The sequence below is a fragment of the Artemia sp. Qi Xiang Cuo genome, chromosome 9 (genome assembly GCF_049724085.1).
Source record: "Artemia sp. Qi Xiang Cuo chromosome 9, ASM4972408v1, whole genome shotgun sequence".
In the NCBI taxonomy this organism is placed as follows: Eukaryota; Metazoa; Arthropoda; class Branchiopoda; order Anostraca; family Artemiidae; genus Artemia; species Artemia sp. Qi Xiang Cuo.
The window spans coordinates 36137516-36151730 of NC_142802.1; the positions used below are offsets into that span (position 1 = coordinate 36137516).

General features: G+C 35.5%; 1 protein-coding gene across 4 annotated transcripts in view; it reads left to right on the forward strand.

The window, feature by feature from the left end:
• LOC148948608 (protein madd-4-like) overlaps window positions 1–14215 on the forward strand; it is a 511292-nt gene that overhangs the window by 443553 nt on the left and 53524 nt on the right. For all 4 annotated transcript variants that reach the window (XM_089094504.1, XM_089094505.1, XM_089094503.1 and 1 more), the window contains one exon: window positions 6018–6302. In XM_089094504.1, coding sequence (XP_088950630.1) covers window positions 6018–6302 — 285 coding nt within the window. The remainder of the gene's footprint in view (window positions 1–6017; window positions 6303–14215) is intronic.

The following is a 14215-nucleotide window of genomic DNA, read 5'->3' on the forward strand; positions in this document are numbered from 1 at the left end:
TGGTGGAACACTCCGAAACTTGACATTTTATTATATTTTGGTGTTTCGTGCAAGAAAATACATGTTCCACAGAGTTTGAGATGCAGTTTTCAGCTCAAATAGAAATACCTAGAAGACATAGAATGTTTTCATAACAAACCAACACGATTAGTTAGAAAAAATGGCAGAGTTAAAAAAGAATGGCAAAACTATATGAGTCTTGAACAGTCTTGGAAAGTATAAACAAAATCAAATTGAATATTAGATATATAATGATATCAAGGAGGCACACTTGTGCCTCTATAAAGAGGCGACCCACCACAATGTTAAGCGATTTCAGGTCCTAGAGGTCGCAGAGAGACGGCGGTAATCGCATTTTGTAGCCCAAGCTCAAACTAAGAAACCTTGCAAAATTTCATCCTCCTCCGACTTGATCTTCCTGGGGTAAACTGGGCCGGAAGTTCGGACCCTCCCACCACAGCCCCCCTTTAACATTGTATGATTGGGCTGAAATTTAGAGGTTCAGCTTTCCTAGGTCCCGGGAACTTATCCGCAAAATTTTAGCTTAATCCGATCACTCCTTCCCAGTTTTCAAAAAACCAAATATAGCCACTTAAAATTCCTCTCTTTTTTTTTCTTAGCCACGCCTACAGGCCACAGTTGGCAACGGATCCGGGTGAATGAGGACTCATTCGAAGCAGAATTCGACCTGTTAGGGCCTTTTGATATTTTCAGACCGAAAAAATTATCCCCCGAATTTACATTTACGAAAAACCTCGTTTTCCTATATTAGCCCATGTGAATTTTTCCCTCCACAACCCCCCCGGGAAAGTTGTCTGATCGGGCTGAAATTTAGAGGATAAGCTTTCCTGGGGCCTGGGAGCTTATCGTCGAAATTTCAGCTCAATCTGATCACTCCTTCCCTATTTTCCAAAAACCACATATCAAGATTTTTGGGAATTTGCTTGCGTCGAAAATACCTTCTATTTGCTAAACAACAATTACTATTGTGTTTGTATAGTCCAGCGGCTGAGATTCAGACTTTCAGGTGGAAAACTCGGGTTCGATTCACCATCAGAGCAACTTTTTTATATACTTTGAAAAGAAACTCAGTTTCTTTTTTAAATTATTTGAAAAAAATTACGTTTTCTAAAGAGTTAAAGAGGCTGAGTTACAAGGTCGACCCTTAAAACGTACAGGGATTAGGAGGCACAGTTGGGGGGCTGTTAAAGAGGCTGAGTCACAAGTTCGAACCTTAAAACGTACAGGGATTAGGAGGCACCCTGTACGACGTGATTTGAGTATTCAGGAATTAAAAGCCTTAACACAAGAATGTTCAAGAGCGGGGGTTTGGGGGCGGCAGCCCCCCAACTTTAACTCCTGACACGATCAGCTAACAGTTAGTCAAGCAATAATAAGTAATAAACTGTACAAAAACGTGCAGAAATTATTTGAAAAAAACTACGTTTTCTAAAGAGTTAAAGAGGCTGAGTTACAAGGTCGAACCTTAAAACGTACAGGGATTAGGAGGCACAGTTGGGGGCTACCACCCCCAAACCCCCGCTTTCGCAGCCTTTAAATATAAAAAAAATTTCTTTAAACTGAAAGTAAGGAGCGACATTAAAACTTAAAAAGAACAGAAATTATTCCGTATATGAAAGAGGCTGTGCCCTCCTCAACGCCTCGCTCTTTACGCTAAAGTTTGAATTTCTCACAACTCTTTTTTTAAACAATAAAAACTTTAGCGTAAAGAGCGAGGCGTTGAGGAGGGCACAGCCTCTTTCATATACGGAATAATTTCTGTTCTTTTTAAGTTTTAATGTCGCTCCTTACTTTCAGTTTAAAGAAATTTTTTTTTATATTTAAAGGCTGCGAAAGCGGGGGTTTGGGGGTGGTAGCCCCCAACTGTGCCTCCTAATCCCTGTACGTTTTAAGGTTCGACCTTGTAACTCAGCCTCTTTAACTCTTTAGAAAACGTAGTTTTTTTCAAATAATTAATGAAAGCACCAATGACGCAGAAGGCTTTATGTTTTTACAGTTAAAGAAGGGGGCAGTATCCAAATTTTGTTTGTAGTGAAACTATATTTGTCTTGACTAATCTTGAAAAGAACTAATAAACTAAAATGAATATTTGATGCATAATTATATTAATTGCTATCAGCTCATCAGTTCAAAATTTTACTGTAATTTTAATGTTTATTTTAAATATTAAGTACAAAAGAAAACATTTGTAATATAATTCGTTTTCAGTAAAGCACGAATGACGCAGTAGGTTTTAGGCTTCTGCAGCGAGGCGATACCCAAACTCCTGTTTGTAGTTATTTTTATTCGATTCAAACTTGATTTGCATATTGAATTAAAGTTTCACTCGTTTTAAGATTTATTTATTCATTTACATTAATGTATATTGTATGTTTGTTCGCATTGATTGTTTATTTAATTTCTGTTCGTTTTATGTTTCATTTATACTTTAATAGCAAAATATTTGTTTTCTTTTTAAGCTTGATTTTCATATTCAATCAAACCATTACTTGTTTTAAAATCTATTTATTAATTTATATTATAACTTTTTGTATGTTTTTTGCTATGATTGTTTATTTAATTTCGGTTCGTTTTTAGTTTCATTTATTCTTTAATAGTAATTTCTGGTCATTTTGAGTTTGAATTTTAACAAGTATTAATATCTCCTTAGCTTAATTTTAAAATGGCTTTTACTTTTCTTTGAAAAAATTATTTTTCGGAAATTTTTTTTTTAATTAATTTAAAAAAATGGCTATCTCAATATTTGTAGTGGATGGGTTTGGAGGAAAAGGGCGTGGGGAGGGGCTAGTTGCCCTCCAATCTCTTGAAGTGAACTAGAACTTTCAATTTCCATTCAAACTAGCCCTCTATAAAGTTTATACGAGCATCTCTTTCATAAGAACCATATATGCCCTCGGGTCAAATTTTATCGGATGGTATTGGGGAAAAAAGTGCTTGGGGGTGAGTTTCCCTCCAATCTCTTTTGACTCTCAAAATCTGAACTAGAACTTTCAATTATCAATCAAGTGAGCCCTATCCGAAGTTTTTATGAGCATCCCTTCCATAAGAACCGTATATTCCCCCGGGGCATAACTTACAACGCATGCCCTCGGGCCCCGGTGGGTTGTGTCTACCCCGGAGTTTTCCTAATACGATCTTTGAACTATTTAAAAAAAATGGCTATCTCAAAGTTCTTATCAGATGGGTTTGAGGAAAAAAGGCCGTAGAGGGAGAGGGGGGGGGGCTAGTTTCCATCCGATCTCTCTTCACTCTTAAAAAGTGAACTAGAACTTTCAATTTCCAATCAAAAGAGCCCTCTCCGAAGTTTATACGAGCATTCCTTCCATAAGAATATATGCCTCCAGGGCATGACGTAAAATGCCTTCCCCTGGGCCCGGGGGGGTTGGGTAGACACCGGAGTTTTTGTTATATCATCTTTGAACTATTTTTAACAAAATGGCTATCTCAAAATGTTATCGGATGTATTTTGGAAAAAAAGGGTGTGGGGAGGGGCTAGTTGCCCTCCGATCTTTTTTGACTCTTAAAAAGTGAACGAGAGCTTTCAATTTCCAATCAAATGAGCCCTCTCTGAAGATTATACAAGCATCCCTTTCATAAGAACCATATGCGCCCCCAGGACAACACGTACAACGCCTACCCCTCGGGCCCTGGGGGGTTGTTACGACACCAGAGTTTTTGTTATCTATTTTTTGAACGATTTAAAAAAAATGGCTATCTCAAAATTTGTAGCGGATAGGTTTGGACAAAAAGGCGTGGGGGAGGGCTAGTTGCCCTCCAATCTCTTGACTGTTAAAGAGTGAACTAGAACTTTCAATTTACAATCAAATGAGCCCTCTATGAAGTTTATACGAGCACCCCTTTCACAAGAACCATATATGCCCTCAGTGCATAACTTAGAACCTCTGCCCCCGGACCCTGGGGGGTTGTATTGACACCAGAGTTTTTCTTATCTGACCTTTGAACTATTTTTAACAAAATGGCTATCTCAAAATTTTCAGCGGATGGGTTTGGAAAAAAAGGCACGGGAGGGGTGGGGTAATTGCCCGCGGATCTCTTTCGACTCTAAAAAGGTTAACTAAAAGTTTCAATTTCCGACTAAATAAGCTCTTACTGAAGTTTATACGAGCATCCCTTTCATAAAAACCATATTTGCCCCAGGGCATAACTTACAACGCCTGCCCCCGGTCCCTGGGGGTTGTGTCGACAATTGAGTTTTTGCTATCTGATTTTTGAACTATTTTTATCAAAGTGGCTATCTCAAAAATTTTTACCGGATGCATTTGGGAGAAAAAGGAGCGTGGAGGGAGCTAGGTGCCCTCCGATCTCTTTTGACTCTTAAGAAGTGAATAACGGCTTTCAATTTCCAATCAAATAACCCTCTCTGGAGTTTTTACGAGCATCCCTTCCATGAGAACCATATATTCCCCCAGGACGTAACTTACGATGCCTGTCCCTGGACCCTGGGGGGTTCTGTTGACCACGGAGTTATGTTACAGGGTCTTTGAACTATTTTTTAAATAATGGCTATCTCAAAGTTCTTATCGGATGGTGTTGAGGAAAAAAGGGCGTGAGGGGGCTAGTTGCCCTCCGATTTATTTTGACTCTTAAATAGTGAACTAGAACTCTCAATTTCCAATCAAATCAGCCCTCTTTGAAATTTATGCGAGCATCCCTTCCATAAGAAACATATATGACCCCAGGGCATAACTTACATCGCCTGCCCCTGGGCCCTGGGAGCTGTGTTGACACCGGAGTTTTAGTTATATGATCTTTGAACCATTCTTAACAAAATGGCTATCTCAAAATTTGTATCTGATACAATTGGTAAAAAAGGCGTGGGGGGAGCTAATTGCCCCCTGATCTCTTTTGACTCTAAAAATGTGAACTAGAACTTTTAATTTCCAATCAAATGAGCTCTCTCTGAAGTTTTTACGAGCATCCCTTTTATAAGAACCGTAGTTGCCCCCAGGTCAAAACTTACAACGCCTGCCCCAGGCCCTGGGGGCTTGTGTCGACCCTGGAGTTTGTGTTATATGATCTTTGAACTATTTTTAACAAAATGGCTACCTCAAAATCTTTATCGGATGTATTTGGGGAAAAAAGGGCGTCGAGGGGGGGGGGCTATTTTCCCTCCGATCACTTTTGAGTTTTTAAAACAACACTAGAACTCTCGATTTCCGATCGAATGAGCCTCTTTTGAAGTTTATACGACGACCCCCTCCATATGAAATGCCTCTTGGAAAAAAAATTATAAATAATTATAAAACATGGGAGCCGTATGGCCTTTACTATAGGCAACGCTATAGCGTTGCCTCTGATACATGGTCGCAGCTTACATTTCCCAAAATAAATAAAAATGTAAAATAAAGCCCATCGTTACATATAAGAGCCTACCCACGGTCAAAGCACATTTGAAAAGTAAAACCTATTTCTTACTTTCATATCTTTTAATTTCAAACTCATACTTTCCCTTTAACTCTCCCTGTGTTAATTTTAACTTATACTTTACCTTTAAAGTGTTGTTATACATCCTAAACCTGAAATTCCCCCTCTCCCACTATTTACTATCCAAAATGTTGTTATCCTAGACGTGAAAAATCCTTTAAATTAAACTTGCTTATCAAACTAAACTTCAACTTTTTATCACATTTGATTTCTTAAGCTACCGTTTTTGTTAAAAAGTACCGTTTCCACAACATCAGAGAGATTTTACCCTGGGGCAATATCTTCTTCTTCACAGGTTTTTAATCTGTTTTGATGTATTGTTATTTTTCAATGTAAATTTTGAAACTTAATCCAAAAAGAACACGTAAAAAATTATCCAACTTTTACATTAAAAAATTAATATACAATTTGCTGAAATTACAGCTCTTTTTCAATATTTCAAAACTCAAATAAGTGTATGCTATTAGAGGATTTATTGACAAATTAAAAAGATGCAGCAACATTAAAGCCTCTTTTTCAACACGATACCTTTTTCGTTCCATGCTGCTAAGGATTTCTTTGATGGAACTCCGTTCCTCACTATTGTTACCTATCGCCCTCAAACTACAATTAAACGACAACCTCCAGTGCTGCCTACAACCCCATTTTTTACAAGGGTACGTACGCGTACAACTACATCAAGACCCGTTACAAACTGGTGGGATGTTCCAATTCAACACAATGATTTGTATTCGTATCACGGTCTTGGTTCCTATGCGACATCAGAACATCATGCCGAGTCGAGTGCGGTTAGACCTTTGCCTTTTTATGCTACGTTTTTAATGGTGATAAAACAGGTATTTAATAAATACCTACTTAGCATGCTCATTGTACATTGTTGTTCTTTCCTTACACCACCCTGTCTTCACGTTTTTGTTTTTGGCATGAAACTCTCCTTTTTGATGTCAAAATAAAAAATACGCGATTACAATAAAGTCACAACGCTGTATCAAGGGTCAATTGTGTTTTTTTCAAACATACCTTTTAGTTCTATTCCACTTAGAGACAAATGCATGAACTGACACGTACTTCTTAATCAAACTAAAATATAACCTAAAAGAATTTGTAATAAGGAAATGATTAAGCTTAACTAGTCTCGGAGCCATAAGAATATTTCCAGTTCAAGAACATCCAACATACGTGAGGATTTTCAGTGTAGGAATCACTGTATAATGGAAGATTCTTACTTAGCTATTGTATAACCAAAAATTAATAAAAAAATAATACTCTTTTTTTTCTTCGTGTGGGTGGAGGAAGGGGATCTATAACCTCTTGCCTCTTAAAGAAACTAAAACACATATTGCGATTTATTTTATTTTATAGTAACTTTTGTGTAATTTATAAAAATGTCGGTATAAATCTGGAATAAATGGATTCCTTCTCGTGATTAATTATCATTTATTGTAATTATAGAAGAAAATAGCACTAAGTGTTCCTTGCCAATTCTACTTTCTAGGTCCTAACCAGTATATATTTATTAACTTGCTTTTCGAGTTCAAGGTAGTTTCTTACATAATTTCGGTTTTGTCTTTTTTTTGTCGCGTTTTATTAACATTACACGAATTCTCTTCGCAATGTTAGTTTGAGTTAATGCAAGGCCGAGCATTGATGTTTAGCTATTATTCTTTCCTTCTTTTCGCCTATATTGTTAAATTATACATTTTCAGTTTCCACCTTCACTGATTTGGAACGAAGCTGCCCAGTTCTATCATCAAAGGCAGCGCAGTAGCGCTACCTAAGTAAGTACCATAAGTATTGAACGTGTTGATTTTTTTCCCGGACAGTTTGTATGCAAGAGGTAGTCTTAGAAACTAGGGAGGAGTTTATTCAGTTGGAAATTGAAAGTTCTTTTGCCTTATTTAAGAGTCAAATATTATTGGAGGGCAGAAAGGCCCCCTAGCACGCCTATTTTGGTACCCACCCCCTGTGGAACCCATTGACATCTGATCAAAATTTATGTATATATATATATATATATATATATATATATATATATATATATATATATATATATATATATATATATATATATATATATATATATATATATATATATATATATATATATATATTCTATCTGATATATGTATTTCCATCTAATAGACGAGCATATATACCTACAAGAATATGACCCCAGGAGCCCCTGGGGAAAGGGTTATGCATAGTGCAAATTACCTACTGTTTAGAAATAGGTTTCCTAATCAGAAAAGGAGGTTGTCCGATGTTGGGTGTATGATAAGCTCAAAGATTTCAGAGATTGTTCTCTGGGTCTAAAGGACCAAATATTTTGTTTTGGGAGAGGAGGGGGAGCCTGGCTATCAGCAAAGGGGCCAAAACATTTTAATCTCTGATCCGTTTGGAACTTGCAGTCGCAGATCCTTGGACCAAAAGAAACCTAATGTATAAAATAAAAATTCTGGGGTATGGTAGCCAAAAAGATGCAGTATTTTGGGGTTTAATGTTACCCTTTACTTTCATAATAACAGCGTAGAACATAAATATTCCCGGAAATCAAGATAGATTATCACGGCCGGATTCAGGAGAGGCGCTTGGGGTAACGTTCCCGAAGTGTTTGTCCGGCTTATAAAAACCTAATAGAAATGCATAATAACACATTTTTATTTTTTAAAGTTTTTTTGTATCCCCCCCCCAAAAAAAAATAAATCCTGGATACGGCTCTGCGGACTATATATTGATTTCTACCGCTGCCCCTCCGTTTCTCCCTTAGAACTAATTCTGTATTTATCTGAAGGATCAATAAGAGTAGGGATGTTTTGGATTAAATGCAGCCTTTGAGGGAGTTTCCTTCCTCCCTAAACGAGTGATGAAACACAATGGCCGTTGAACTGGGATAAGAACTTTGCTTAAAAACACTGTAGTCGGTTACAACTGATTCGGTAGCAATTGGTTGCAAAGCAGTTAAATCTTAAAAGGGGCGTGGGAACTTTTGATTTCCAATTTAATGAGCCTCCTCCAAAGTCTATACGACCACCCTTCCCATAAAAACGTTATATCTTAACAATGGGAAACTTGCATAGCCTACATTCCTTGCCCCGAGGGCTGGAAGGGGAGTTTTAAAACCCCAAGACATGGTTATTTTACCTCTGGACTATTTGGAAGAAAATGGCTGTCTCAAAATTTCGATCGGATGCGTTCGGAGAAAAAACGGTGTGGGGGATGGCTTTTTGCCCTCCAATCACTTTTGACTCTTAAAAAGTTCACTAGAACTTTTAATTTGCAGTCGAATGAGCCCCTTCCAAAGGTTATACGACCACCCCTTCCATATGAAGTGACCCTGGAAAAAACGTATATAAATAAATGAATACTAGTATTGATTCCTTAAGGCTCTTGACTACAGGTAGCGCTATAGCATTGCCTCTGACTTAAACAGGTGAGTAGAACTGTCAATTTCCCTTCTAATGAACATCCGATATTATCCAGGGAGAATGTGGAGGGATTATCCGAAGGAAAGTTTCCGGGGGGTGAGAATTTTCCGAGGGGAATTTTCTGGGGGGGGGGGATTTTCCGTGGGGAAAACGCCTAGACCCCTCTTTGGAACTACGAGGAAGATGAATTTACAGGTTTCTTAGATCACCTGAACAAACATGATGGAAACCTGAAGTTTACTCCAGAAGCTGAATACGCAAGCTAAATATTATTTTTAATTGTCTTAATTAATCGTAGTAGTGATAAACTAGATTTTACTGTTTACGGAATATCACAAAACAGCAGTCACCTTCATTTTAAATCCTCCCCCCCCAAGTTAGAATAGGTCTTATAACTTCTCTTGTGGATCATGTCCTAAATATTTGCTCAGAGTCTTATATAACAGCAGAGTTAAATTTTTTTAGAGATATATTTTTTAGAAACAGTTACCCTATCCTGTTCATTGATAACATAATTAATCGTAGGCTAAAAAGATATTCACTTAAAACTAAAGATGTTTTATCATGTGATACTTCTAATAAACCTTCAAATGCAATTTACCTTCCTCACATGCCAAAAATTACTAGGAAATTTTACAAAATTTCTACACAGAATAATATGTTTGTGGTTTTTACGAGCAATTTAAAAATCATAAATTTTCTTAACTATGATAAAGATAAGACCCTAGTTACTCATCGAAGAGGGGTTTATAAAATACCGTGTGACTGCGGCAATCATTATGGTGTTAGAACCCAACACGATTTTTATAAGAAAAATCTCGAACAATACAATGATAGTAAAATAAAGGCTCTAAATTCTAATAATATTTCTAATTCTTTTGTTTCGGTTCCGAGCAACCATATTTTCGAAAACCCTGGCCATTCAATACTTTTTGAAGATGCCCCTCTCATCGGTTAAAAATGTATTGTTCTTTACACTAAAGTTTGACTTTTTGTCACAGTTCTTTAAGAAAGACTGCTCAGTCACACGGGTCGTTTAATTTAAACAAGTAGAGAAAAGAACAAACTTTAGCGTTAAGAGCGAGGGTCGAGGAAGGGACAGCACTTCTCATATACGGAATAATGTTATTTGTTTAATGTTTCTTAAAAACGAGCAGAAATTCAGACGAATAATCAAGTAAACTTAGAACGAATATAAAATAATCACAAACAGGAGTAGGACTACCGTCCCCTAAACTTTCTAAAGGCTATGGTCCTATTTCTTTTTACTGCAAACGAAATATATTCCAAACATTTACTATATATAATTAAATTATCGAAAATAAAAAGTTGCTGAGATTTACAAAAATTAATTTCATTATATATTAAACAATCAACCCACTTTCAATAGTTCTTTCTAATCATCTGGATTATTGCAGTGATCGTATTTATTATTGCTATGATTATTATTTTTTTCTTTTTGTGTTGATGTTCTGACAGGTAAGGACTACACTGTTCAAAATGCATATCGTTTTGCAGTAAGTCGCAAGTAACGCTGTGGCTTGAAGTTTAGGGGATGGTAGCCCTACTCTTGTTTATGATAGCTTTCCGTTTTAGGTTAGACTAGACGAGTCATTTTAATTTAATTTTTTCTCTTAGTTTTAATTATTATATGATCATATTTCTACTTCTCTTAGGTTTTATTACGGGCTGTTACTTTTCTGTGAAAAGATTATTTTTTGATAAGTTTTTTTTTTAATTAATCCCTAAATTAGGTAAACATTTAATTTTCTATGTCCTAAAAGCATGCTGTTCTGAGCGAGAAAATGTAAAGGAAAGATACTACATTTATTCTTTGCTTCTAATCAAAGGGCAACTCCTTCAATCTTCTTAAATGACAGGGATAGCCTCGACTTCTGTTTCCCTTATTTATGTATCTTGGACTGTATCCTCACGAGGATAAGATAGGTATTCTCCATGTCAAAATTCTACTGGGAATGCAAAGAAGGCTCTGGAATCGTAAATTCTTTCTCGTGTCTTCCTAAAAAAGGGAACGTGTTTAGCCTGCTCATTTAGGCTGAATTAACCGATTTAATCTTTGTAAATATGGAAGTACAATTGTGGATAATGTCCGGAAAATGTCTTGCGTAGTCTCCATTTAAAAGTAGTGGTTGACTGGTTGGAGCTTGTCGTTAGAACCTGACTTCTTCTCCATTTTGAAGAAAGCAGTCTAAAAGGAGAGTTTCAATCCAGGCACGTTTGCAGTATTGAATTTTGGAGGAAAAAGCTTAGAAAAAGTGCTAAAAATAGGTGAACAGTGTGGCAAATATAAACGATAATCGTAAATACTTGGGCTAACCCAGCGAAAAATACCTCAGCTAAGACAAACCGTCAGTTCGACTTTTTCTTTACTTAAAAACGAGGCAACAGTTGTGGTTTTCTTGGTCAGGCGACTGTCTTAAAGGCACGCAAACTCACTCTGTGTTTTGTGCAACCCTTGTTATAAATCAATCCATTTATTTCTTTTATTCCTATTGATTTATGTTTGTTTATTGTGCAGATTTATGAAATAAATATGTATATTATTTTGTGGTTGTTTCATTTCCGATGTATTATTACTAGTTAATTGTTGATTTTATTAGGTAAATAAATTTCATTAAATTGAAAATAAAACAAAATGGCGAAGATTCAAACAACCTGTTTAATGTTATTGACAGATATATTATGAAATTATTGATAATAATTTGTTTTATGAATAAATTTACAGTTAATCTGTTGGCCCATAATTGGAGTGTTAAATATACGACATGAGGGCTATGAGTGGCCTCCATAGCAGCTAATTTTGGCCCAATAGCCGAACTAATGATTCTGGAGCTAAACAAAAATTATCTAAAAAAAAAAAATTAAAAGCTGCGTTTTTAATCATGCGTAAATTCCGGGTTTGTAATGACAAATATACGAATTATTTTTGAAATCAAATATTAACCCAGAAACTTCCAATGTCATTCTAAATTTAGCCTAGTTTCACACAGTAACGACATTTGCTTGTCATGACAATTTTGTTTCCAACGTCAGCAATTCTAGTTTAAAAGGATGTTACTGGGCTTAACTACAAAAGCTGGAACAACATAACTTTTATGTAATTAGGCTTTTTTTTTGCATCCAATAACACCACCATGGAACTTCCACTAAGTCACTAAATAAAAATTTTTTAATCTTGAATATTTTAGAGTAAAAATTAAACGACGAAAAAATAAGGTGCAAACATAACAGCCAATTAAAATTGCTTGATGCTGCAATTCAAAAATTTTGCTTATTGCATCAGTTCTTTTTTATACGAATGTAGGGCTAAAGATGAGACTTCATCTTCAACTATTAAAATAACTAAAACAGCTTCGGTGGTAAATATTGAGATCTTGTTAAAGATAGAAGAGCTGTCAAGGATCAGAATATCCAAAATTTCAGGGTTCAAACTTGAGTTTACCTGAAATAAACAGCCGTGAAACTAAGCAGGAGACTGGGAAATCCCCCCCAAAATTTAATCAAACAAATTCAATACTTTTAAAATATAATAATACTATTCTAAAAAAGCAGATGATCTGTTAGTACCTGGACTGCCAATATATACTGCCACGCACTATAACTATTCTAAAGAACAATCTTTAGAAGTGAAAGGACCTTCATGGTAGTTTTTATGCATTGCTATATAGAAGAAGAACAAACAGTAAAGTAATTTTCAGATTTTTAATCATTTTAAAGTAAAATTGGCCCTTCAAGGGATTGAATTTAAGATCCCTGGTCCATAGCATATTGAATCACTATAATTATATATGGATGAACTTGTCAACTATCTTCTATCAATGCTTCTAGCATCTATATTTTTTTGTTGTTGTTTTTTTAAATCTCTTTTTGTAAAAACTCAATTTGAATAATTTTAGGACGCTATGCCTAAAGCTCCCAGTTAATAATTTTTTTGTTTTGTTCAATATAACTTGCTTGTGGGATATTATATTAATTGAAGAGATTTACAATCGCTTTTTTTACGACTGTAGATTTTTATGCAAGTTTTTCTCTGCGAATGCTTATTTACAGACGCTGAAAATTTCCATAATAATGGATGTGTTTTAAATTATCATGATACGCCCAAAAACATGAAAATGAGACTGTAATGAAGTTATTCAATTTTATTCTTTTATCTATCCCTAGAACATATTGAAAACTATAATTTGCATCTTTCTTATTGAATAAAATGAAGAATTTTAAATTCAAATTTAATGAATAAAGATAGGTTTGATTTTTTTTTTTACTCATAAAAACGCCTAACTTCTTTCTGGCTAAATTGAAGACATGATGACTTTATAACAGATACCACTTAGTCATTGCTGAAAATGAGAGGTACGTAAAAAGGCGCTGAAGAAGCAGTTAAATGTGTTTTCACCTGATCCTTTCGCAATGCTTTTCCTACAAAATATTTCGATCCCGTCCCTATTTCAAACAAACGTTCTTTGCACAGTCTCTTACACTGAGAAATGAGGTTTAAAATGTTAAAAGTTCCAAAATGGATTATTGCTTATGCGTAACAGAAGAGTGCATACGCAGGTAGACCTATTTGGTAAACTTAGAAATTACGCTTTTCTCCTCAACTTTCCTTGGAAAAAGTACAGTCAAATTAGCGCTGAAAATTTACAAAGTGATTTTGAATTCAGAATATTATATTCTGATTCTGATTACATTTTATATGTTATTACTATATATTCTGATGATTTTTTTCATTGTCATCTGCTCGAAATTCCTTCACCGAGTTCTCAAAAAAGACGATTCATTTGGTGTGTTTTTCGGATTTTGAAAACAGAACTATCAAATAATTTTTTTTTTTACTAAAAACAACAAGAAGAAACACGACTCGATTTTTTTCTTTAGGGTGCAGAGTAAAACATGTTTTCATTGAGCATGACGAGCCAATTGTTAACAAATAACCTCTTTAAAGTGTTTCCACCAACCCTCAAGTAGCTTACTTGTTGAGATTATTTGAAAAAAACTACGTTTTCTAAAGAGTTAAAGAGGCTGAGTTACAAGGTCGAACCTTAAAACGTACAGGGATTAGGAGGCACAGTTGGGGGCTACCACCCCCAAACTCCCGCTTTCGCAGCCTTTAAATATAAAAAAAATTTCTTTAAACTGAAAGTAAGGAGCGACATTAAAACTTAAAAAGAACAGAAATTATTCCGTATATGAAAGAGGCTGTGCCCTCCTCAACGCCTCGCTCTTTACGCTAAAGTTTTTATTGTTTAAAAAAAGAGTTGTGAGAAAGTCAAACTTTAGCGTAAAGAGCGAGGCGTTGAGGA